General features: G+C 57.5%; 1 protein-coding gene across 2 annotated transcripts; it reads left to right on the forward strand.

The window, feature by feature from the left end:
* Positions 1 to 2,626: 2,626 nt before the first annotated feature.
* Positions 2,627 to 23,480, forward strand: PEAR1 (platelet endothelial aggregation receptor 1). Of its 2 annotated transcripts, none has more exons than XM_069544557.1 (24): positions 2,627 to 2,780; positions 10,467 to 10,597; positions 12,454 to 12,563; positions 13,228 to 13,332; positions 13,539 to 13,639; positions 14,339 to 14,431; positions 14,704 to 14,947; positions 15,672 to 15,792; positions 15,993 to 16,129; positions 16,213 to 16,425; positions 16,705 to 16,879; positions 16,974 to 17,094; positions 17,827 to 17,990; positions 18,084 to 18,186; positions 18,321 to 18,467; positions 18,669 to 18,794; positions 19,684 to 19,812; positions 19,916 to 20,044; positions 20,230 to 20,442; positions 20,677 to 20,765; positions 20,875 to 21,010; positions 21,181 to 21,255; positions 21,348 to 21,596; positions 22,278 to 23,480. In XM_069544557.1, exons 3-24 carry the CDS (start codon positions 12,463 to 12,465, stop codon positions 22,427 to 22,429), a joined length of 3,123 nt encoding a protein of 1,040 aa, XP_069400658.1. In that variant the 5' UTR covers positions 2,627 to 2,780; positions 10,467 to 10,597; positions 12,454 to 12,462; the 3' UTR covers positions 22,430 to 23,480. The 2 variants fall into 2 exon arrangements, with proteins under 2 accessions (XP_069400658.1, XP_069400653.1); XM_069544552.1 differs by having other exon boundaries at positions 2,633 to 2,780; positions 12,388 to 12,563.
* Positions 23,481 to 23,965: the final 485 nt, after the last annotated feature.

The raw sequence follows: 23,965 nt of genomic DNA on the forward strand, positions 1-23,965 counted from the left end.
TCTAGCCCTCTGTCTCCCCATTTACCCCATGAAAGTGATCCATCAAAGGACCTTCAAAGCCCCTCTGGCCTCAGACATACTGCCACTCTATGGTCTTTGGCCTCCGGACCCGGAATCTGTCCTCTGGTTTCTGCTGTCCCCTGCTGGAGACTTTTGGTAACTCTGGAGTCAGGAGAAGCAACATCCAACCTTGCCTTCTTTCCCCAAAGTGAGCAGCACTGTCCAATCCAAGCCTTCCCTTCACCTCCCATCACTTGAAGCACCAAACTAAACAACACTAGCCTTTCTCTCTGATAGAGAATATTCTCGATAGATATTTCTGACAAAGGGCTTGAAACCAGAATACATGAAGAATTCATAATTGTTATAACCCAGCAATCCCACTTCTAAATAGTTACAGAAATAAATGAAAACATGTTCACACAAGACTCGTGTATGACTGTTCATAGTAGCTTTATTCATAATGGCCTAACACTGGAAAAAAAAAACTCAATGCCTATCAACTGGTGTAGGCACAAATTGTGATCTATCTGTACAATGGAATATCACTCAGTGGTAAGCAAGGAACAAAAAATTTATGGTAAATGAAAGAAGCTAGACATGAATGAATACACATTGTATAAGTCCATTTATATGAAATTCTAGAACGAAAAATCTACAGTGACAGCAGATTAGAGATTTCATAGGGCTGGCTTTGGGGAGTGAGGATGGAGTAGCGGGTGGAACATTATCAGCAAAGGAGCACAGGGAAGTTTTGCAGAGAGAGGAAAACGTTTTTTTAAAAAAGTTTTTGACGGATGACACATTTGTCAAAACTAATCAAACTTGGGGAACTTCCCTGGGAAAGTCCTAGTGGTTAGAATTCAGTGTTTTCACAGCCCAGGCCAATGGCTTGGACTCAATTCCTAGTCAGGGAACTAAGATGCCACAAGCCCCATGGCACGCCAAAACAAAACAAAAACAAATTAAAAAAACCCAAAACCAAAACAGAATCACATTAAGACATTGAACGAAGTGAACAAGCCAGGTACCTATTGTAAGGACAAATAATGTATGACCCCACTTATATGAAGTACCGAATCAAATTCATGCAAGCTGAAAGTATAATTAGAGGGGCTGGGGAGGAGGAATGAGGAGTTATAGCTACACGGGTACACAGTTTCAGTTTGGGATGATGAAAAACTTATGGAAGTGGCTGGTGGTGATGGTTGAACAATATGAATGTGCTTTATGCCCATTGAACCGTACACTTAAAAATGGTTCAAATGATAAAATTCATATTACACATATTTTGCCACCATCAAAATGTAAAAGAACCTCATCGAACACTTTTAAGTGGGTGTTTTTAAAACTTGTATGTCAGTCATATTACCTTAATAAAGCTGAAGTCGCCAAAGAGGAATGTACTTGTCTTGCTTTTCCTGAACTATTGTATCTTTTTCTGTCCCGGGCGAGGGGTTTGTAGAGAGAGCCCTGTAATCAGACGGACCAAAGAACTTCGTTCAAATCCTTCTTTTGCCACTTGCTGGTGCCCAATTACATGAACTCCAGTACTCTTGCCTGGAAAATCCCATGGATGGAAGCGCCTGGTAGGCTGCAGTCCATGGGGTCGCTAAGTCGGATATGACTGAGCGACTTCACTTTCACCTTTCGCTTTCATGCATTGGAGAAGGAAATGGCAACCCACTCCAGTGTTCTTGCCTGGAGAATCCCAGGGACGGGGGAGCCTGGTGGGCTGTCGTCTATAGGGTCGCACAGAGTCGGACACGACTGAAGTGACTTAGCAATAGCAATTACATGAACATCGTCATGTAAATAGAACCGATGGGTTAAGTGAACCAATTCCTAAAGATCTAACGACGTTGAAAACAAATACTAGTTGTTAACGAAAACTGCCTCTGTCCTCTCAGAGGCTGAGAAGAGAAAAGTGCCCTAAGAAGGATGAGAGGTTGTCCACCTCGGAGGCGATGCACTTCTCCTAGGTCGGGAGTCGCGGGCTGTGCGGAAGCGGGCGCTGGCCGCCAGGTGGCGCCCGGCTCCTGCCGGGTCTGCGCGGAGTCCGTCGCGCGCTGTGCAGCCGAGAGCCCGGGCTCTGGACCGAGGGGGCCGGCAGAGGCGGAGACTCCGCGGAACTCTGCTTCCCAGGATCACACGCTCCTCAGGCCGGAGAAGAGGAGAGACATTTTCCCGTCGCGGCTCTCCCAGTCTGGGATGCGCCGGTCGATCCCCGGGTCGTGCCTCTAATAAGATAACAGTTGTTGGGCCGCACTGGGAAGGTGCCCGACGTAGACGATCTCATTAATTTCCCTCCGCCACCCCACTTTACGGACAGGAAAGCTGAGGCCCGAGAGGCAGAGTCCTCCCTGGCTGCACAGCTGGTGAAGAGCCAAGGAGGGACTCGGGCAGGGACCCCTGCTCTTGTCCCGTGCTCGTCCCCTCTCTGCACCCGGTCCAGGCTGCCAGGTCGTCCCTGCCGCCGCTTGGCCTCCGTGGTCCCACCCCTACACAGCCTCCCTCCCCGGGCACTCTGGATCTCCCCTCCCCCGGCTCCCGGTTTCCTTGTCAAAACTTCCTGCCTTGGCTAGGGCCCGAGTTCCCACCCCTTTCCTGCCCCCCGCCCCTCCGCGCCCCTCCCCGCCCAGCGATCCACAACGTTCGACCTCCCCGCCGCTCCCGCAGTTGGGCTGGGGCTCCACGCAGGGACCCCTGCCCTGTCCTCCTCTGGGCCCACCTGGGCGTTCCCCATCCCAGGCAAACGGAGAAATAAGGTCGCGAGGCAGGTGAGTGATGGCGCCGCCCTGGTCCCGCGACCACTCTGCCCTGGGGGGCCTCTGGGTGGAGTGTGTGATGGGGGAGAGAGACCTGAAGGGGATGGGCAGTGGAGATGGGCCAAAGGGGATTGGGGGTTGCCATCCATAATGAAATTGCATGTAAATGACATGCAAGTCAGGCCGCTTCCCAGCCCCTTGTATGGGACTTTGTGAGTCCAGGGGCAGCCACCACCCCACTGGCCCCCTCTGAGGGCTGGAGAGAGAAGCACTTACCAGGCCCTCTTCTTGGCTGAAGGGATGCCTAGTGTTAAAGAGCACCCACGTTGAAGTCAAGGCTGTCCAGGTTCGAATCTCGACTTGTCCCCGTATTAGCTGTAGGACCTGTGTCTTGGTTTCTCATTTCTAAAAGGGGAGTGATAAGATACAGTGCCTACCTTATGGGATTGTTGTGAGGTTTAGAGAGCAAACACATGTCTCCTGCTTAGAACTGTGCCTGCTCCGTGTTTATTACAGGGTCCCTCCTCTCCCCACCAGGAGAAATCTTTGAGGAGTATGGAGGGAAGGGACCCAGGTTTTCAGGTCCCTGGGGCTCACAGCTTTGCTGGTTTGAGGAGCAGGGAGTTGGCCAAAGATCTCAGGCGTGTGGATCCTCAGAAAGCCCTATGGGCTGATGTGTGTGAGGGGGAGGAGGGGGAGGGGGTCCCAGAGGGGGCTGCGTCTCTAGCCTCCAGTAGGGAACTTTCAGCTGTCCTGCTCTGGCCTTTTATGAGTGGCCTTTCCCGAGGCTGGGCTGTGACCCTAGTCCCTGGGGATGGGAACAGCTTGTGCTGGCCTGAGTTTCCCAGGCTCCCAAGCTCAGCCAGACCCCAGTTCCAGGCAGGATTGGGCAAGGGGTCAGCTCTCAACCCTGGCCTTACTGGGCTTACTGGCCTTACAGCTTACTGGGCCTGCGGGGTCAGGGAGCTGTCTGAATCCCATCCCATCCCAATCCATGCGATAGTCCCTGGGGTGGGCACAGGGGGCCAGGTGTGGGACCACTCTCCTTTCTCTAGCCATTTGTCCCCTGCTGCTGTCTCTGCTGTTTTTGCGGTTTCCCAAAGCCTACCCAGAAAACTTGCCATTGCAGTTGGGGCTACCCTCCCTGCCACCTAGGAGCTGGTTTGGCCAGGCTCCCCTCTGTCTTCCAGTCTTCACTGGGAGGTGAAGCTGAGGGTTGGCATCTGTTTCTCCACTACCCACTGCCCCCACTTCCATTCCCTATCAGACGTTCCCAGAAGAGGAAACTGGCTCTCTAGGCAGCCCCGACCACAGTTCGGAAACCTGGTCGCTGGGCTGCTGTCTGCCTCCCTGCCATCAACACACGTTGCTAGAGAGGGGACTTGGGTCCGGCAGGGCCTCCACCACAGCGCTCTGAACTTCTCCTCTGAGTAGCCTGGAAAGCCTTGAAAAAGACCCTTCCCGGAGTGCATGAGGGGCCCTGGGGCCCATCCTAGCTCTGGAGAGGGTGTTGGTACTAGTCCATTCACCTAACCTCGCAGAGAGAAGCTAGCGGGAGGAGCAAGAGGAGACAGGGAAGGAGAGAGAAAGACAAGACAGAGATAAAGAGAATCGGGAATGTGGAAGCAGAGACCGACTGATGGAAAAACGCAGGCAGAAATATTTGGAAAAACAGAGCAGAGACTGAGAAAAAGAGCAAGACGGAGGTAGAGAAGGTAGAAACAGGAGAGACAGCGTCTAAAGACCAAACAGAAGGACCTACGGGGCAGCCTTGTCTTTGGAGCTTGATGGACCTGGTCCACATACCCACCCTGCCCATGACTGGCTGTGTGCCCTTGGGAAAATTACTTAACCCTCTTTGGGATTTGTTTTTTGGGGGATTGCATGGCTTGTGGGGTCTTAGTTCCCCAGTGAGGGGTTGAACCCTGTCCCTGGGCAGTGAAAGCGGGATTACTTCATCTACAAAACAGGCAGTGTAATAGCACCTACTGTCTAGGGTTCCTGAGAGAAGGAACTGAAAGGATTCAGCTCACCGTATAGGGGTGGTAACTGGTGTCACAGCGCCCGCACATGGCGAGATGAGGGTCTCTAGCACACAGCTGGGCGCTGGGCCGCGGAGCCTTCTGAGTTCCTCTCCCGTCTGGGCCTCCCAGCCCGCCCCCACCTGGTAGCATCTGCGCCATCCTCTGTGTAGGAGGTGTGTGGCTAGACAGTGAGGGCTGGGCGTGGTCCCTGAGTGGAAGTGCAGGATAAGCGCACACCCCCTCCTCTCCAGGTGACTCAGTGCCCGGCACTCCGGTGGCCTCATCCCAGAGGAACTTGGAGGCCAGCCCTGAGGAATTCCTGCCCGCTGCCTTCAGGAGGGCAGGCCTGGAGCTGCCTTTCACTTTGTAATGTTGGGAAGTTCTTTCTGAACTCCACCTTCCATGGACTTAGCAATGTTGGGTCTTAAAGGCCCTGGAAGGGAGGCCCTGGTGTCTGCTGAGCCAGGAACAAGCCGCAGCCTCTCCCTCTCCCCCATTTCCCGCCAAGTAAGGTCAGGCTTACCCAAGTCAAAAAGGGTTTAGAGTTTATCAGTCCATCCACTCCACGCAACCTTCAGTTACCACCTACTGGGTGCCACACACCCTGGATGTGTGCCTGTAGGTGCTGGCCAGAGCTGGGGACGTGGTGGTAAGGCAGGCAGAGAAGTGCCCTGACCCTACGGAGCCCCATTCAGTGGGGAAGACAGCCTTTAATAAGAATATAAGGACCAGGGGATGGGAGCCTTGAGGGAACATTCGGGGGGCAGCCCGGCCACTCTTAGAGCCTCAGGCAGGACTGGAATTAGAGGCTGTCCCAGTCTGGCGGGGAAACCAGCCTCACTCACAAGCTGGCAGTCACAGGATGGGGTCCCCACTACCTCATCAGGTCATCAGACTTGAGGGGTTCCGGGGGCTGTGAACTCCTGGCTTGACCCAGGTTAGTCCCACCTGGCCCCAGAGGAAGGACACTGGTCTCTCTGGCTGGAGTTTGAGGAGTGTTGGCCGCTGGGGACTGGTCCATGTCCAGCTTGAAGCTGGCCTCAGGGAAGAACTGGGGAACAACCCAGGGCTCCATCGGGCTACAGCAGTGAATGTGCTAAGAGCCTGGAGGAAGGTCCCAGGAAAGGGGAGAACAGCGGAGGTGTGGAGTCACTGAGGGGGCTTCCTGGATGAGGCTGGCCTGGAAGGAGGGGTAGGACCTGGATATTCCAGAGGTGGCCTGGGCGGAGGTGACCGTGTGGTGAGAGACACGTCCAGTGTGATGGGAGCCCAGGAGCAGAGGCCGGCCACTGGGCCCTGGGTGCCCTTTCCCAGAGGCGTTAGAGCGGGGCAGTGGCCAGAGCGGAGGTGCACTTTGTGGGGTTATCTGGGGGTGGCGACGAGCAGGGGGAGCGACTCCCTGTCTGGGTCACCCCAGAGGTCACCTCCCACCCCCACCCCTCCACTGCTTTGTTCTTTAAAGCAGATTTGAATCCTGCTGGCGCCTCTGCTGATCGGTTGGCCCTTGGACAAGTCCTCTACCAGAGACCCTCCCCGGTCTCTTCTGTGACACGGGGGTGACGGTCAATCCACCTGTGGGTGATGGTGAGGGTCTGGACTGGCTCCAGCCTCCAGCAGGCATGTGGTGAATGTTTGGTGAATCAGAACTCCTGCAGTTTCTCTATTTCCTGATGAGTAAACAGGTCGGGCTGAGGACCCTCTAGCTTCTGTTTCCTGAGCCACAGAGAACACAAGACCGGCCCCTCACCCCTGCTCCCTTCCCGCCCAGCCTTTGGAGCACGAGGAGTGCGCAGGCTTCCTGTCCCTCCATCCGGCAGACATGCCTGGCATGCCGGGGGGCCTGGCTTGGCTGGATGTAGGAGGGGCTTTATCCGTGTGTGTACGAGTGTGTACACGGGTGTTCTGAGTGGCGCGTGGAGCAGAGCAGTCTAGGCTGCTGGCAGAGCTGGGTCAGAGGGCATCGCTGTGTGGGGAGGGAATGGAAGTCTTTGGATTCAGATCTCTCTGCTGAGTGGGAAGGACCAAGCCAGCCTGTCTCCAAGGCAAAGAGAGGTCAGGAAGGGGCACAGAGAACAGACAGACAAGGGGGAGATCCTGGGAGACAAGAGAGCCACAGGGCGAGGCAACCTTGGCACCGAGGGCTCAGTGTGTGGGTCGTGGTTGGCGTCAGCCTCCACTCCATACCTGAAGGCAGATTCCCTAGCGCAGTGAACACACTATACGGCTGTACATGGCAGCTTTGAAACAGAAAAGAAAGGAGAGAGGCAGAAGGAGACCAAGAAAGTGACGGAGAAAGAAAAAACAACAGAAAGCGGAGGGTTTCTGATGAAGAAAAGACAAAAAGAGGCAGAGAGCCAGAACTTGGGGGATTCTGTTCTTGCATCCTCCACTGCGCAGCCTGTGGCCTGAGGCTCTGTTCTAGGATGGTTATTGGAACCAGCAGTTCCAACTCCCACTGAACTCTGGGAGATGCGGGGCTGTTCTCCCATTTTACAGATGAGGAAATGGAGGCTCTCAGGGCTCACGGGATGTGCCTGAGGTCGTACAGCTTGTAAGTACTAGAAACTTTGGTCTCCAAGATGGGAAAGGGGAAGAGAGAGACAGAGAAGAGAGGAGGTGGGTGGGTGGGGGGCAGTGGAGCCGAGAAAAAGAGCTGGAGCTGGTGCTCAAGCTGAGAGCTGGGGCAGTGGGAAACAGAACTCAGGCGTCCTGCCTCATCAACCGCCTTTGGCTTGAAGACTGGCGGGCAGCCCATCATTCTGGGGGATAGAGTTCTCGAGGGAAGCGTGATCCCCTTCCCTCCCCACATCCTTTCTCTTTGTCAGCATCTAGGGCCCATTCCTGGATCATCCTAGGGGTTCTTTGGCAGAAAAAAAAAAAACATAAAAAAGAGAAACAGTTTTTCCTGGAATTCATACTCAAAGAGTATGACAGTGCCAGGTGGAGTGGGGAAGGGGCCACTCTGGGTGCAGGAGGACTAGCTCTAAGGATGCTATAGCGAACAGCGGCTGTTCATGGAGCGTCTTAGGTAGTTCTCTAAGCTCTTTGTCTGCATGAACTCATTTATGACTTCGCACAACCCTATGAAGACAAGTACTATAACCCTCCCCATTTTAGAGATGAGGGAACTGAGAGCTGGGATTCCAACCCAGGTTTGAACAGGAGTGGCGGGGGCTGCAGAGTTCAGACGGTATCTTTTGCTGCACCACCACCCAGAGAAGAGCAGCTGGAAGGGAGCTGGTGGGGAAGCCCCTCCTGCTGTCTCACTTCCATCAGCCCCACTCTTGCTCTCTGCCTTCCATTGAAATGGACCATCTCCGGTCCACTAGGAGCTCCACTCCCTTCCCAGAGGCCTCAGACCTATTGCCCTCCTTCCAGCAGAGGCTGGAACACAGTGAGGGTGGAAGGGCTCCCCACCAGAGGGGATCAGGCTGAATAGAAGAGCAGGGGAGGACGAGCTGGGTTGGGCCCTGCCTGGGCCTGGGGGCTGAGAGGGCAGGGATGCTAGGGGGCCCTCGCAGGCGGGACTGGGGACTGGGAGGCCTGGCCAGGCGCCCAGCTGCTTTGCATCTCGAGGTGGAGGAGAGAGAAATGTCAGCTCATTCTTGACTGTAAACACATCCGGGTTCCCACGCCTCTGATCAAGTTTTTGTGGCAGCCCACTACCCCCTCCATCCCCTTCCCTGTCCAACCCCTGCCAGGCACCCCCTCACCATAATCAGGGCTACTAAAGAGAGATGCAAAGCCCCTGGGATTCCTGCCTGGGCTCGGGAGAGACTAGAACCGCAGAGGGAGGGCTCTTCTGGTCTGGGTTTGGATCCCAGCTCTGACGTTGCTCTCCGTGTGGCCTTGGGCAAGGGACTTACCCTGTCCTTGCCTGTCTCCTCATCTGTAAAGTGAATAACAATAGCTACCACCATGGGTTGCATGCGTGATAAGTCGCTTCAGTTGTGTCTGACTCTTTGTGACCCTGTGGACTATAGCCTCCCAGGCTCCTCTGTTCATGGGATTCTCCAGGCAATAATACTGGAGTGGGTTGCCATGCCCTCCTCACCACAGTGGGTTGACATAAGCTCTACCCGAGATGATCCATATAAACTGTTTGGCCCACTGCTTGTGCCAACATGGTAAATGATACATGGGGTCACATTGGTATTCTAGTTGTGAGGAAAGATGTGTGGGTCCCTCAGTCCAGAAGTGAAGTGGAGAAAGGGGGTGGAGGGGGAGGTTATCTGTATGGGAAGAAGGGAGCCTGCAGTGTGGGCTCTGGGCTCAAATGGGGAGCCGGTAGTTGTCTGATTTAAACCCCTTGAAGGGGCACATGGACCCCAGTGCTGCTGGGCTTGGAGGTGCTGGGGGAGAGTGGCCAGGGTCTCAGGTTCCCCAGCCCCTCAGGGACAAAGGCTCAGATGTAGACAAGCCCTAGGGCGCCAGGCGGGGGCTCTGGGTCTGGCCTGTGTTCCCTCCTCAGGGGCTGAGGCTGGTGAGACCAAACCCTGCCCCTCCCTGCCAGGATCCCATCTCTCCCTTCCCTGCAGACCACCCACTGATCTCACCCGCCCCACCCTGGCTTCCAGCCCCGCCTCCTCCGCACTCCAGTCCTGCCCTGAGGCCCTTTGGGAAAAGGGCATCACCCCACCCCTCTAGTTATTAGAGTCAATCCCCTAGGGTTAGGGTTAAGCCCCCCTCATGCTTCCCTGGTGGCTCAGTTGGTAAAGAATCTGCCTGCAATGTGGGAGAAGAGCCCCTGGAAAAGGAAATGGCAACCCACTCCAGTACTCTTGCCTGGAAACCCATGGACAGAGGAGCCTGGCGGGCTATGGTCCGTGAGGTCCCAAGAGTCAGACATGACTTAGCGGCTAAACCTCCAGCTGCTCCCTTGAACAGTTTCCTCTGGAAGCTGGTTAAGAGGAGGTGGCCGGTGGGACGGGGCTGATGTAGGTGAAAGGAAGGACTCTCTCTCTCTGGGAGGGCAGCCCCCACCCCGCTCCACCTCCTAGGGCCTTCGTGCTGCAGGTCTTGTCCACCTCACCGCAGCCTTGAGCTCTGGAGATGGATCCAGGCCATGGGAAGCCTGGGGGTGAAGTGAAGGGTCCCTGAATGGCTGGAGATGAGGCTCACCCAGGAACAATGGTGATGACCTTCCATCCAGGCAGACTGGGCTCCAGTTGGAGGACGGGACCCCAGGCCAGGCTCCAGGAAGAGGGGAGTGTGGACCAACTGACAGGTGGCCAGGGGGAGATGTATGGAAGGCTCGGGGTCCTGTCCCTGGGCTTGCTGCCAAGCAAACTCGAGGGAGAAGAGGAGAAAGTCAGCTGGGACCAGACAGGGGGGCTGGAGGAGAGCTGTAGTTTTGGAACCTTGGGAGGAGGAGCCAAATCTGTTGGGGAGGGAGCTGGGGGGCTGTGTGTGTCGGGGGGCAGACTGTGGGGGTCACCTGAAGGACACTCCTAACTGCAGCCTGGCTCTCTGAGGCCAGGCTGGGTCCCTCCCTCACCTCCTCAGAGTGGGCTGGGAAGGTGGCTTCTGGCCCTCCCCCTACCTCTCCCCATCCTACCTTCTGAGTTCAGGATGGTGGGAAGATGGAGCCACCCCATGCTCAGCCCACGATCATGCTCCCTGCTGCCTTCCCCATATGCACACATTCTAGCTGGGCTCCATTTCTTGTTTTCAGGCTCCATATCCTGAGCACTGGGACCCCCAGGATCCTCTCTGGATGCCCCCAGGCCATGGGGCCTGAGGACCGTGACACCCTGTCCCTGGCTCAACTGAGTTTCTCAGGCCCCAGGATGCCATAGAGGCCTGGTGAGTTACTTGGGGACTGAGGGTGGCCAGGAAGAACACAGCGGGGACTGGAGGTGGGAGATCTGCCCCGGGGGAGCTGGGATGGGGCCTCTAACCAGAGTCCTGCGAGGGCCTTACAGCTCTGCAAGACTGGAGGGGGTGGGATGAGGAAACCTGGGGAAGAGAGGTGGGCCAGCCCTGTAGCTGAGAAGGTGGTGAACAGACCACTGGAGGGTTTACTGGTGGGGCAGAACGCACGGTGGGGAGCATCCCTAAGAGGCTGCCTTGATGGGAGCTGAGAGTGCTGGGAGCTGAGTGTGTGGGTGGGGGGCCTGGGGCGGGGCCGGAGCTGGCGGCAGGCATTCCAGAGATACTCAGGGGGAAGGGGCCAGCTACCATGACCTTTCTCTCTTCCCGGGAAAATTATAAGCAGATGTGGGTGCCTCAGGGAGGTGAAGAGGAGGGAGCCAGGGCAAGTTTTAGGAACACTGAACAGAGAATCTGAAACCAGTGGCGGGGGTGGCTGCTCAAGGGGCTCAGCTGCTTCTGAGCTCAGGAGCCAGAACAGACTCCTCTGAGGTCCTGAGCCACTTCCCGCCCACCGGGTGAGGCCAGGCGTGGAGAAGAGGGGGAGGAGCCCACTTCCAGATGGCGAGTGGGTGGTCAGAGGGAGCTGGGGGCTTCTCAAGGCTGAGGTCAGGTTGGGGACCTCCTCGGTGACAGTGCCTAGAGTTGGGTGCAGGGGTGTGCTGGCACGGCTTTAACAACCGGCTCTGGTGGGGAGGAGTGCAGGCCCCGATTTGTGGTGTTTGCCGATTTCTGTGGTGTAGATAATCCCCCCATGCTTGGTTTCACGCTATTGATGTGATAGCACTGATCAAGAAGTTGGGAAGAAAAGTCACCGTTGGTTCCCCGGAGACAGTAGGAGCTGTGCCCACGCAGTGGTGGGAGGGGCCTTTCTCAGGGTCACTGGGACCCAGTGCTACTCCTCCCCAGTAGCAAGCCCCTAACTGCTGGAAGCCCCAAAACAGGGTGGTTTTGGCCTCTGCCTGTCTACCTTCAGGGACGGGGGGCTCACCACGCGAGGCTGCTCATTCTGTCACAGAACTGCTTCAACTGTTAGAAAGTTCTTTCCCTAACTGAGCCCAGGCCAGCTTCTCTTGTAACTTCCCTTCATCGGCTCCTATTTCACTGTGTTGTGCTTAGTCGCCCAGTCGTGTCCGACTCTTTGCGACCCCCTGGACCATAGCTTGCCAGGCTCCTCTGTCCATGGGGATTCTCCAGGTAAGAATACAGGAGTACGTTGCCATGCCCTCCTCCAAGGGATCTTCCCAATCCAGGGATTGAACCCAGGTCTCCTGCTTTGCCGGGGGATTCTTTGCTGTCTGAGCCACCAGGGAACCTTGGTGCAATATCCAGGTACCCTAGGTAGGGGCTGGGCTGGGGCCTGGGAATTCACGCACAGGTCCCTGCCTCCAGAAGTCGTGGTCAGGGAACAGGCACCAGAACAGCGGTATGTGGGTGAATGGTGCTGGGGGTCCCTGAAAGAATGGGTGGGGGCTGTCTGCCAGCGGAAGCTGAGGAGCAGGGCAAGGAAAGAGGGGTGATACTTGGGCTAGACCTTGAAAGGTGAGTGCTCAAGGTGAAGAATGAGAGGCGGATGTCCAGACAGAGGAAGCCCTGTGAGAAAGACTCAGAAGCATGGCAGTGCTCCACGCGGCCAGGAGCAAGAGTGGAGCCTGGGCAGCAGGGCTCAGAGGACCAGAGGCAGCAGCCTCATCTCCGCTCTCAGCCTGGCTCTGTCTCTGCAGAGACCTGCTCCTCCAGGTCTGTGGCTACAGTGCCCCTCACCTGCTCTGCGCCTGGCCCTGTCACAGGCCCCTGCAATGTCACCACCCCTGCGGGCCCTCCTTCTCCTGGCCCTGGAGCTGGGGCTGGCTGCCACCCTCAACCCCAAGGACCCCAACACCTGCAGCTTCTGGGAAAGGTGAGAGAGGGCCCCTGCTGCACCTCGAGGGCCCCAAGCCCCCTGCTCCTTATTCTCCCCGCTGGGGCTCCTCTTTCCTCATCGCCTCCCTCTCTCCAGCCTCACCCCCTTCCTATTTCTGCGTCTAGTACCTCTGCCCCCTCACCGGGATGTTCTGACTCCATCCCCATCTTGATCGTTTCATTCTCTTATCTCAGCTCTGACCCTGTCCTCTCTTTATTCTGGTTCCTTGGTCCCTGTGTGAGACTGGCTGCAGGACAAAGCACAGGGGAGGAGCTATTCACTATGGGGCAAGCAGAGGGTCTCGCCCAGGGAGAGCAAAGGGGACGGGGTTGGGGAACAAGGCCAGATTTGGCCAGAAGTGCTTCAACCTATCTCCATCCTCTGGGCCCAGAAGTCAGTTCTAGCTCAATCTCCCCATATAGGGAGAAGGAGGCTGGGGGGCAGGGGTAGAGAATGGAAGGCTGGAAAGGCATATTCTCAGGAATATTCCAACTCAGGGAGGATCCCTCTAGATTGAAGGACGACAGGATGGGGCTCCATCCTTGGCTAGGAGGAGCAAAGCTGAATATTCCCCACTGTGGCTCGGCCCCCGCACCCCGGCCCCTGGGTGCCAGCTCAGGCTTTCCCTGCCCTGGGCCTGAGCCTGACCCCTGCCTTGCAGTTTCACCACCACTACCAAGGAGTCGCACTCCCGCCCCTTCAGCCTGCTCCCCTCGGAGCCCTGCGGCCGGCCCTGGGAGAGCCCGCACACCTGTCCCCGGCCCACGTGAGTGCCCGGCCCCCTCCGTGGGCAGGTGTGGTGAGTTGTGTGGGTGTGTGGCTGGGCGGGGGGCAAAGAGAGAGTGCTCTTCCTCTGCTCCGCCAGTGTAGAGCGCTGGGAGGCGCCCCAGGCCCTGCCAGGGCCACGCTGGGGCGGCGTGGAGGCCGGGGCCTCTGCTGGGGAGACTGAGGGCCGGCTCTGGGTCTCCCCAGTGTTGTCTACCGGACCGTGTACCGCCAAGTGGTGAAGACGGAGCACCGGATGCGGCTGCAGTGCTGCCGGGGCTTCTATGAGAGCCGCGGGGCCTGTGTCCGTGAGTCCTGGGGCTGCTCCCCTGCCCCCCGCCTCCGTGGCCCTGTCTCCAGGGACAGAGCTGCCACTTCAGACCTCTGCCTCTAGCTGACCCCAGGCCTCCCCCACTCCCTCTTCCCATGTCCGTCAGCTGGCTCTGGCTCTGCAGCTCTGTCTTGGGGCCGCCTGGGTCTCTCAGTCCCTGTGTCTCCGGGCTCGGCGTCTGCTTCTCTCTCTGACTCTGCCTGTCCCTATCTGTTTTGACTTGTCTCTGTCCAGTCTCTCCTGTCCCCTGTCCCCGGCACCCTGAAATCTCCGGAGCGGAGCCTGTTCGCTCTCTCCCCCCCTTTCCTCAGCTTGGACCATCACCAGCCCGCTACAGAGACTCCTACCCAGCCTGACCACCCCAGCTCCTGTCTGGACAGCATCCATATCTGGTTCCTATGTGAGGAACCTCACCCCCACGCTCATTTCCCAGCAAGGTGCTTTGAGAAGTTCATAGACAGGAGCTGGGGAGTCCAGAACCCTGAGGTCTTGGCATGCTCTGACCTGAGTTGCTCACTCGCAGTCTTTCTGCACCTGAGAGGCTGAAATGCTGCTTGGCAGGCTAACTCCAGGTCCCTGGTATGGGAGGAAGCTGGGGTTGGGCTTCAGAGGATAAAAGGTGGGTAGGGCAGGAATGGAAGCATCTTCTCACTCCCAACCCCCGTCTCTGCCCCAGCGCTTTGTGCTCAGGAGTGTGTCCATGGCCGCTGTGTGGCACCCAATCAGTGCCAATGTGTGCAAGGCTGGCGAGGTGACGACTGCTCCAGTGGTGAGTGGCTGGTGACTGCAGGGCGAGTCCTTTTGTGCCTCCAAGGAGGCACACCCTCCCTACCAGGGGACAGGTGCTTAGGACTCCAGGGCAACCACCCAGCAGAGTCCCACTGCAGCCAGCTGCCTCTTCTGGGGGTGTGGTGCAGCGGATGGGCCAAAGCCAGGCATGGGGGCATGTGTGGGGACCAGGAGACAGAGACAGGAGCTAACTGGAGGAGCTGGGGAGGGGCAACACCCCTGGTGACCCCCTTCCACCCTCTCATCCCCCAGCTTGCGCCCCAGGAGTGTGGGGGCCGAAGTGTGACAAGCCCTGCAACTGCGGCAACGGCAGCTCCTGCGACCCCAAGAGTGGGGCATGTTCCTGTCCCTCTGGCCTGCAGCCCCCACACTGCCTTCAGCCCTGCACCCCTGGCCTCTATGGCCCTGCCTGCCAGTTCAGCTGCCAGTGCCATGGGGCGCCCTGTAACCCCCAGACCGGAGCCTGTCTCTGCCCCCCAGAGAGAACTGGGCCCACGTATGTAACGGGAGGAATGCGCACTAATGGGATCGCAGACCCGGATGCACGGGCGCATACGGGGAAACCAGGGGACTCAGGATCCTCAGTTTGGGGGTGCAACCAAGGGGCCAAGATCCTGGCCCCAGCTTTACTGTTCCCTGGAGGAGCAACCTTGAACACATTGCTGTCTCTTCACGAGCTGGTTTTCTATGAAATGGGAGCAGTATTGTCCATCTCAAAGTGTTGCTGTGAAGATAACATGAGCCAGTGTATGAGTGAAAGTATGTCCCCAAGTGGCGCTGAGAGAGTCACAGAGAGCCTATTGCAAGGCAGGGTGCAGGGGGCGCTGGGGAGTCACAGCAGGGAGACCATCCATCTAGCTGGAGATCAAAGATCCAGCTTCATGGAGGAGCTCCAGGGTTGAGCCCTTGGGATGAAAACTATGGCAGGCAGAGATGTTCCCCCCAGAGAGAGACCAGCATGAGCAAAGGTGGAATGGAGGGCATGTGGAGAGCAGACAGACCACCCATGGCTCTTCACTCTGTCCCGTGTGATGGGCTGTGTGTTCCTGCCACTTCCAGTCCTGGAAACTTTTGATCCCTGCCCTACCCAACAGGGAAGGGGAATGAGACGGGTGGGTGTGGCTCCCTGAACCCTGGGGTCCGGAGGGCCTGGGAGGCAAAGGGGGAATTCCGTAGGTACTGCTTGTTTACAGACTGACCTCATCCCCTCTGCTCAACAGCTGCGAGGTGTCCTGTTCACCCCATAGTGCTGGCTTCTCCTGCCCCAGCACTCCGCCTTGCCAAAATGGGGGAGTCTTCCAGGCCTCTGAGGATTCCTGCAGCTGCCCACCTGGCTGGACGGTATGAAGGGTGGGGCCTATGGGTATGAATTCTGTGGGTGGTTCTCTCCAGGGCTTCTGAGGGGGATGTGTGTGAGGGGGCTAGGCTCTGGGGGCCCTGGAGAGGTTTGAGTGTTTGTGGGTATAGGGTATTGGTGGGTCCTCCGGCCATGGGGAGGGGGCTGGGCTCCTGGGGCTCTGTTGACCTCTCAGCCCCCGCAGGGCACCATCTGCTCCCTGCCCTGCCCCGAGGGCTTCCATGGACCCAACTGCTCCCAGGAATGTCGCTGTCACAACGGAGGCCTCTGTGACCGATTCACTGGGCAGTGTCGCTGTGCTCCGGGATACACGGGGGACCGGTGAGTGGTGTTAGCCTGGGCATGAGGGGTGCAGGGGCGGCTGTGGACGGCGTCTGCCAGGCTCACTCCCCCGAGGTGCCCAGGTGCCGCGAGGAGTGCCCCGTGAGCCGCTTTGGGCAGGACTGTGCTGAGACGTGCGACTGCGCCCCGGGCGCCCGCTGTTTCCCAGCCAATGGCGCGTGTCTGTGCGAACACGGCTTCACCGGGGACCGCTGCGCCGAGCGCCTCTGCCCCGACGGCTTCTACGGCCTCAGCTGCCAGGTGCCCTGCACCTGCGACCCGGAGCACAGCCTCAGGTAGGCCGTGGGACGCTGTGGTCAAGGGGTCAGGAGGCCAGTGGGAGAGGCCTTCAGTGCTGAAGCCACCGGAGTCACGAAAAGCAACGGGGGCGGGACACAGATGTGGCAGAGGGGAACCGGGCGGGGCCTCGGGGACGGGAGCCGGGGGGCCGCCCTCGGAACGGCGCGGAGCCTCCCTGATAACCCCCTCCACCTCGAGGAGGCGGGGGTGGGGCGGGGGGAGGTCGGCCTGCGGACCCGGCTCAGACAGCCCCGCGCCCGCGCCTCCGCCCGCAGCTGCCACCCGATGAGCGGGGAGTGCTCGTGCCTGCCGGGCTGGGCGGGCCTCCACTGCAACGAGAGCTGCCCGCAGGACACGCACGGGCCGGGCTGCCAGGAGCACTGCCTCTGCCTTCACGGCGGCGTCTGCCAGCCCGACAGCGGCCTCTGCCGGTGCGCGCCCGGCTACACGGTGAGTCGAGCCCCGCCGCGAGGGAGGTGCGGAAGAGGCCCAGGGAGCCCGCCCGCCCCTCTCATGAGTGCGCCCACCCACCCCCCACTTTCAGGGACCGCACTGCGCTAGCCTCTGCCCCCCTGACACCTACGGAATCAATTGCTCCGCACGCTGCTCCTGCGAAAATGCCATCGCCTGCTCGCCCATTGACGGCACCTGCGTCTGCAAGGAAGGTACTGGGTTGGGGTCTCCTGGAAGGGCGACTTGGGGGCGGGGCCATGGGAAGAAGGGAGAGTCCAAGTGCAGGGGCAGGCCAAGGGTAGGGGAGAGGCTGCAGGGTAAGGGCGGAATCACTGGGCAGCAGCTGGACGGTGGGAAGGTAGCCAGGCTACTTCCTTCCTGGAATATCCACTTTGCTTTTGTTTCAACCACAAAAATCCCAATTGTCCTTAAAGGCCCAGGCCAGAGGCATTTCTTCGCTGAACATTCCTCATCCTCAGTCATACAGAATCACAGAATGCCGGCGCCAGGGGATCTACCAGGAGTGGCCCGTTAGCAGTCTTTAGGGCTGGGTTCTGACACACGTTTTGTTTGACTAGCTCTCCATCATATTTAACAAACGTCCCAGTCTTCAGTCCCCACTCCTCCCTATTGTCTTACACATGACCTGGAGAACACATTTAGTTACTTAATGGGGCCTCGGTAAGCATTTGGGTTTGCTGCCAACCCCCTTCTTTTGGCAGAAGAAGCAACCAAGACCCAGAAGGGGGTGGTGCATCCCCCATGGTCATTCAGCCTTCTGTCCAACATCCAACGATTCATATGCTTGTCCTCTATGGGGCCATGAACACCCCCATCCCCACCCCGTGCTGGTAGCTCAGAGTCTGGCACAGTCATTTGCCCAGTGTGTGCTTGCTCAGGAGGGCAGCTGGGTCCCCATGCCTACCTACAAGTTCCTCTTCCAGGTTGGCAGCGTGGTAACTGCTCTGTGCCCTGCCCACCTGGAACCTGGGGCTTCAGTTGCAATGCCAGCTGCCAGTGTGCCCATGAGGCAGCCTGCAGCCCCCAGACTGGAGCCTGTACCTGTACCCCCGGGTGGCATGGGACCCACTGCCAGCTCCCCTGCCCAGTAAGTGTGCAATCGCCTGCCTGCCTGGGTGGAAGGGAGGGCACCACATCCCCCAGCTTACGGGCCTGCCCTACCCCCCCCTCCCTCTCTAAGAAGGGGCAGTTTGGCGAAGGCTGTGCCAGTCGCTGTGACTGTGACCATGCTGATGGCTGCGATCCTGTTCACGGACACTGCCTGTGCCAGGCTGGGTGGACAGGTGAGCCTTATGGTGGGCAGGCCCCAGGCTTACCGTGGAGGTGGGGGCATGTATCCCACGGGACATGCGTGCAGAGAATCCTTAAGGATGAGGAGAGGGGACACAGGCCAGGCTCCAGCCTTTTCCTCTCACAGGTACCCGTTGCCACCAGCCCTGCCCTGAGGGCTTCTGGGGAGCCAACTGTAGCAACACCTGCACCTGCAAGAACGGGGGCACCTGCGTCCCCAAGAATGGCAATTGCGTTTGTGCACCCGGATTCCGAGGCGCCTTCTGCCAGAAATGTGAGGCTCCCTCCCCTCCCCCTGCCTTTCAGTCCAGTGTCAGATGCCAGAAGCCCCCACTCTTCCCCTCTTGGTCTGCTCTGCTGACTCCAGTCTATGGGCTGGTTGCACACAGTGGGAAGGAGGCAGGGAGAGGGTGGAGTCAAGGGCTGACTGAGGGTTGGCCCCTGCCCCCAGTCACCACGAACCCCTTTCCCCCAGCCTGTCAGCCTGGCCACTATGGCAAACGCTGTGTGCCCTGCAAGTGTGCCAACCATTCCTCCTGCCACCCTTCGAATGGGACCTGCTACTGCCTGGCTGGCTGGACCGGCCCTGACTGCTCTCAACGTATGTGGTGGCCTGTGTGTCTGAGTGCATGCCGAGGGGATGGGCTGAGGACCGAGAGGCTTCCGTTCCCCTGATCCTGGGTATAAAAGCCTCTGGACCCATCTTGATTCGGCCGTTGATGTAAACACAATAAGCAAATATGTATTGGGCATCACCTGCATGCTGGGTATTGTTCTAGATGCTCAGGAAGCAGCAATGAACGGGTCAGGGAAGAAAGCTCCCTGCCCTTCTGCATGGGAAAAATGGGAAAACCATCAGTTGTGGACTTTTTTTTTTTTTTTTGCATTGCCAATTTATTTTTTATTTATTTATAATGGCCTCTTTCCCACATAAACATATGAAGAACATCATGGAAAAGATTAGTCCAAAAAACTGAATAAAGCAAATTTTGAAAAGGGAAAATGAGAAGCAGTTACCGTGAAAAAGACTGGCAGGGTAGAGGGAAGTGATCTTGGAGATGACTTTTTCCATAGAATTTGGTAACTACTATTAAATTATCTGCTAGTATCATATACACAAAAATTATACCTTGACTAGTGTGAGCATTTACTTCTCTCTTATATTAAAAAAAAAAGAAGTCGAGAGCTAAGTGATGTAGGGTAGTTTGGAAGCATTTGGTTGTCTGGCTCTGATCACGTTATTCTGAAAGGCTGTTAGGCAGGTGCAGAGGTTAGGCAGGCAGCTGGGCATGTGGGACTGAAATTCAGGCTAGAGACACGGCTGCAGATAAGCATTTGTGAGTCATCAGTGTGTAGATACTGTTTGAAGCCTTGGTGTCTCTGGGGAGACCAAAGCTGAGTGGAAGGCTTCAGCGATGTTGGGGACTGAGAATTCCCCCAGGAGATGCTGGCCCTGCCCGCCAGACAGGCTCCAACCTTGTCTCCTGCAGCATGCCCTTTGGGACACTGGGGAACCAACTGTGCCCAGCTCTGCCAGTGTCGCCATGGTGGGACCTGCCACCCCCAGGATGGGAGCTGTTTCTGTCCCCCAGGCTGGACCGGACATCTCTGCTTGGAAGGTACCAACAGAAGGGCAACTCCATGCCCCGACCGCCAGCCCTAGCCTGAGGAGGGGACTGCCATTCCCTTGCCCCTCTGACCTCCTCTTCCACTTTCTCCCAGGCTGTTCTCCAGGGATGTTTGGTGCTAACTGCTCCCAACCATGTCATTGTGGTCCTGGAGAGAGGTGCCACCCGGAGACTGGGGCCTGTGTGTGTCCTCCAGGGCACAGTGGTGCCCCCTGCAGGATCGGTGAGTTCTCATCTAGCCCCTGCCTCTGCACTGTCCCCAGGGAACCAGGACATAGGTACCTGTCCAGTGGTAAGTGGTCCTCTTGTATCACCCTGGCTTCCTACTGGGGCCTCTCCCATCCATGCATCCAAAGCTCACCAACAGGGCCAATACTCTGTCCTGAGCAACCACTCCATCCCACACAGGAAGCCAGGAGCCGTTCACCATGATGCCCACCCCTCCAGTGGCCTATAACTCGCTCGGGGCAGTGATTGGCATCGCGGTGCTGGGGTCCCTGGTGGTGGCTCTGGTGGCGCTGTTCATTGGCTACCGTCACTGGCAAAAGGGCAAGGAGCATCAGCACCTGGCAGTGGGCTACAGTAGCGGACGACTGGACGGTTCTGAGTATGTCATGCCAGGTGAGCTGGCCTGGGGTGGGACTCACGTGCGTGGCTGACTCTTCGGCACAGGGCAGATGGGATGCGGGGCTTCTGCATCCCTCCCTGGACCTAGGAGATGGGAAGCGGGGAGCTGGAGAGAGGAAGGGAGGTCAGCGAGGCCGACTGCGGATCTCCTGGGACAGAACGGCTGTCTTGGGCCCAGGCCTGTGTCTGACCTGGCAGGCCACCCCGCACCTGTGTCTGTTTGTGCAGATGTCCCTCCGAGCTACAGTCACTACTACTCCAACCCCAGCTACCACACCCTATCACAGTGCTCACCGAACCCCCCACCCGCTAAGAAGGTCGGTGCTAGGGGTGGGCGTGCACGGTGGGTGCCCGGTGGGTGCATCTCCGGGTTTCCAGAGAGCTCCAGCTCTGCATGTTCCTGTCCCACCCCTCCTCCCCTGCCAGGTTCCAGGCAGTCAGCTCTTTGCCAGCCTCCAAGCCTCTGAGCGACCAGGTGGAGCCCACGGACTTGATAACCATGCCACGCTACCTGCAGACTGGAAGCACCGTCGGGAGCCCCCGCCAGGGCCTCTGGACAGAGGTAGAAGCCTGGGGGCCAAGGCCTCTGGTGAGGGTGGACGTGTGCAGCCCAGCATCTGGCTCCATCTGAGTGCGCATGTCTATAGAAGGGGTTCTGGGCCCCAGTTCTAGAGGAGGGGACCCTGGGGTGGGGACCAGCGGCCTGATTGCGGGTTGCTTTCTCCTTGTTAGGTAGCAGCCACCTGGACCGAAGCCACAGCTATAGCTACAGCAACAGTAATGGCCTCGGCCCATTCTACAGTAAAGGTGAGCGCACGGGGGTGGGGGTGGGAGGGGGCTGCCCTGGGGTTTAGGAGCCAGTGCCTCCACTGATCCTGACTTCTTTCCCCCATCTTTAGGACCCATCTCTGAAGAGGGGCTGGGGGCCAGCATGGCTTCCCTGAGCAGTGAAAACCCCTATGCCACCATCCGGGACCTGCCCAGCCTGCTAGGGAGCCCTCGGGAGAGCAGCTATGTGGAGATGAAAGGCCCTTCCTCAGGGTCTCCCCCCAGGCAGCTTCCTCAGCTCCCGGACAGCCAGAGGCGGCGACACCCCCAGCCACAGAGAGACAGTGGTACCTATGAGCAGCCCAGCCCTCTGGTCCATGGTGAGCCCTCCTTTTCCACTGGAGCAGAGAGAACAGGGATGAGGGCAAAGAGAAGGGACGGGACAAGAATGTGGAGGTGGCATGAAGTGGTAGCAAGAGCAAGGTCTTCGGCGTCAGTTGTTGTTTAGTCGCTAAGTTGTGTCCGACTTTGCAAGCCTATGGACTGTAGCCACCAGGCTCCTCTGTCCATGGGATTTCCCAGGGAAGACTACTGGAGTGGGTTGCCATTTCCTTCTCTAGGGGATCTTCCCCACCCAGGGATCGAACCCACATCTCCTGTGTTGGCAGGTAGCTTCTTTACCACTGAGCTATCAGGAAAGCCTTCTTTGGGGCTCAGACTTAACGCTCAAACCAAGGGTGATGTTTGGGAAGTCATACTGCCTCTTAGAGCCTGTAGGTGGCGGTACCCACCTCACAGTGCTAAGGATTTGAAATGGTGGTTTTACAGCACCTGAGTTGTAAACTTGATACCCAGAAAAGCTGGGAACAAGGCAGGTGACAGAGTGTCTTCCTATCTTGTGAGGTGGGCAGGTTGAGGTGGCCTTCCCCACTGGCAGCTGAGGAGCTGCGGATAGCCAGGCACCATTCATCGGCTTTGGGCAGGAGCCGCTGGAGAGGGGAGGAGGGTGGTAGGAGGGGAGGAGTCACCTCCCTCTCTGTCGTCCCCCTCTCTGTCTCCAGACCGAGACTCTGTGGGGTCCCAGCCCCCTCTGCCCCCGGGCCTGCCTGCTGGACACTATGACTCCCCCAAGAACAGCCACATCCCTGTACACTACGACTTGCCTCCAGTTCGGCACCCCCCCTCACCCCCAGTTCGGCGCCAGGACCGCTGAGGAGCCCAGAGGGTGTGCAGAAGTCAGCGTACCTGTTCTTTGCTGCTTGAGGCTGAGGACAGAGCCCACTGTACCCTGCCAGGAGCAGGGAGGGGACTGGCCGGCCATGAATATGAACATGTTTAATAGAAGAAGTGAATGGAGAGGAGATGGGAGCCTGGCTCCCAGGTTCTATCATGGGAACACAGTCAGCAAGAAGTCTGTGTTCCTTTTCCCCAACGGCCCCCAGGGCCCTGTGTACATAAACTGCTGGGTTCAGTGTTGCTGGATAACTGATTTCAAATCAATGTAAAAAATGTATATTGGGTAACTTTTCTGTGCATTCCTAGCCTAGGCTCTGTGTGTGTGTGTGTGTGTGTGTGTGTAGGGGTATGTGTTTGTATGTGTGTGTTTGTGTGGTTTCAGAGGGGTACCAGGCACTGATCCTGACTTGGGGCACTCACTATAATGGAGAGGCAGCCCAAACCCAGTTAGCTCTAGAAATAGCCTGACTGGCATCCCTGCATTCATCTGGTCCTCCCTCCAATCAGCTGCTCAAAATACAAGCTGGTTTTAGGTTACCTCTGCCTGAAAGTCTCCATTGGTGGCCCATGGGTTTTGGGCTACAGTCAAAATTGTCCAAGGCCTTAAAGGCTTTGCTGGCCTGGCCTGTCTGTCTCTTCAGCCTTACCCTAAATGGTGTTCCCTTCTCCCTGCTCCAATTACATTGGCCTCTGTGTCCTTCTCGCAGTGACATGGCTCCCTATGACAGGGACTTGGCGCATCTGGAATGCTCTTCCTGCCCCACTCACCTGCTAACTCCTGCTTGTACTCCACATCCCATTTTCTCTTTCATAGCATTGATGAAAGATGTATTTATACACCAGATACCTGCAAAAGGCCAACAGGGTGCCAGGCACGTCTCTAATGTGTTGGTTTTTAATGTGATTATTTGATTATTCTCTGCCTTCCCCACCAGACTGTAAATTCCCTGAAAACAGGAATCCCATGTTTATGTTCAGCATTGGTTCCCCTTGGCACATAGTAGGCACTCAATAAATGTTCCCCCAAAGGCTGAGTGGCTGAGTGAGTTAAAGGTACCAATGGTAAATACTGGCAAATGCTAAGATAGATGGGCAAATTGCTCCGAGAGCTACAAGCCTGGGCAGGTCGAAGCCTTTCCCAAAGGGTAGAATTTCTACAGCGGAACAGCACAAAGGCTCAAAGGTGGGAAGGTCTGGGAGTGGGGGTGGGGATGGGGGCATGGAACGGAGTGGGCAGGAGAGCAGAGGGGACAGGGAGAGGGTATACTCAGACGGGGGCCCGGTAGGGTCTAGACTACCCAAGGACTTCGAATCCAACTTTCTAGGAAGCGTGACCCGCCTCCTTAACTCAGTGGATCAACTAAGTCCCCAGACCTCCAGCAAGCTAAATATATGGGGTCGAGATTACAAACCAAGAGCCACGCCAACTCGCCAATTCTGCGGGTCTCTCTGGGATTCTTCCACCAAGGGCCGTCTCCTTACAGGAGAGGAGGACGGACCCCGGAGACTGGAT

Source organism: Ovis canadensis, chromosome 1 (assembly GCF_042477335.2).
Source record: "Ovis canadensis isolate MfBH-ARS-UI-01 breed Bighorn chromosome 1, ARS-UI_OviCan_v2, whole genome shotgun sequence".
Taxonomy (NCBI): Eukaryota; Metazoa; Chordata; class Mammalia; order Artiodactyla; family Bovidae; genus Ovis; species Ovis canadensis.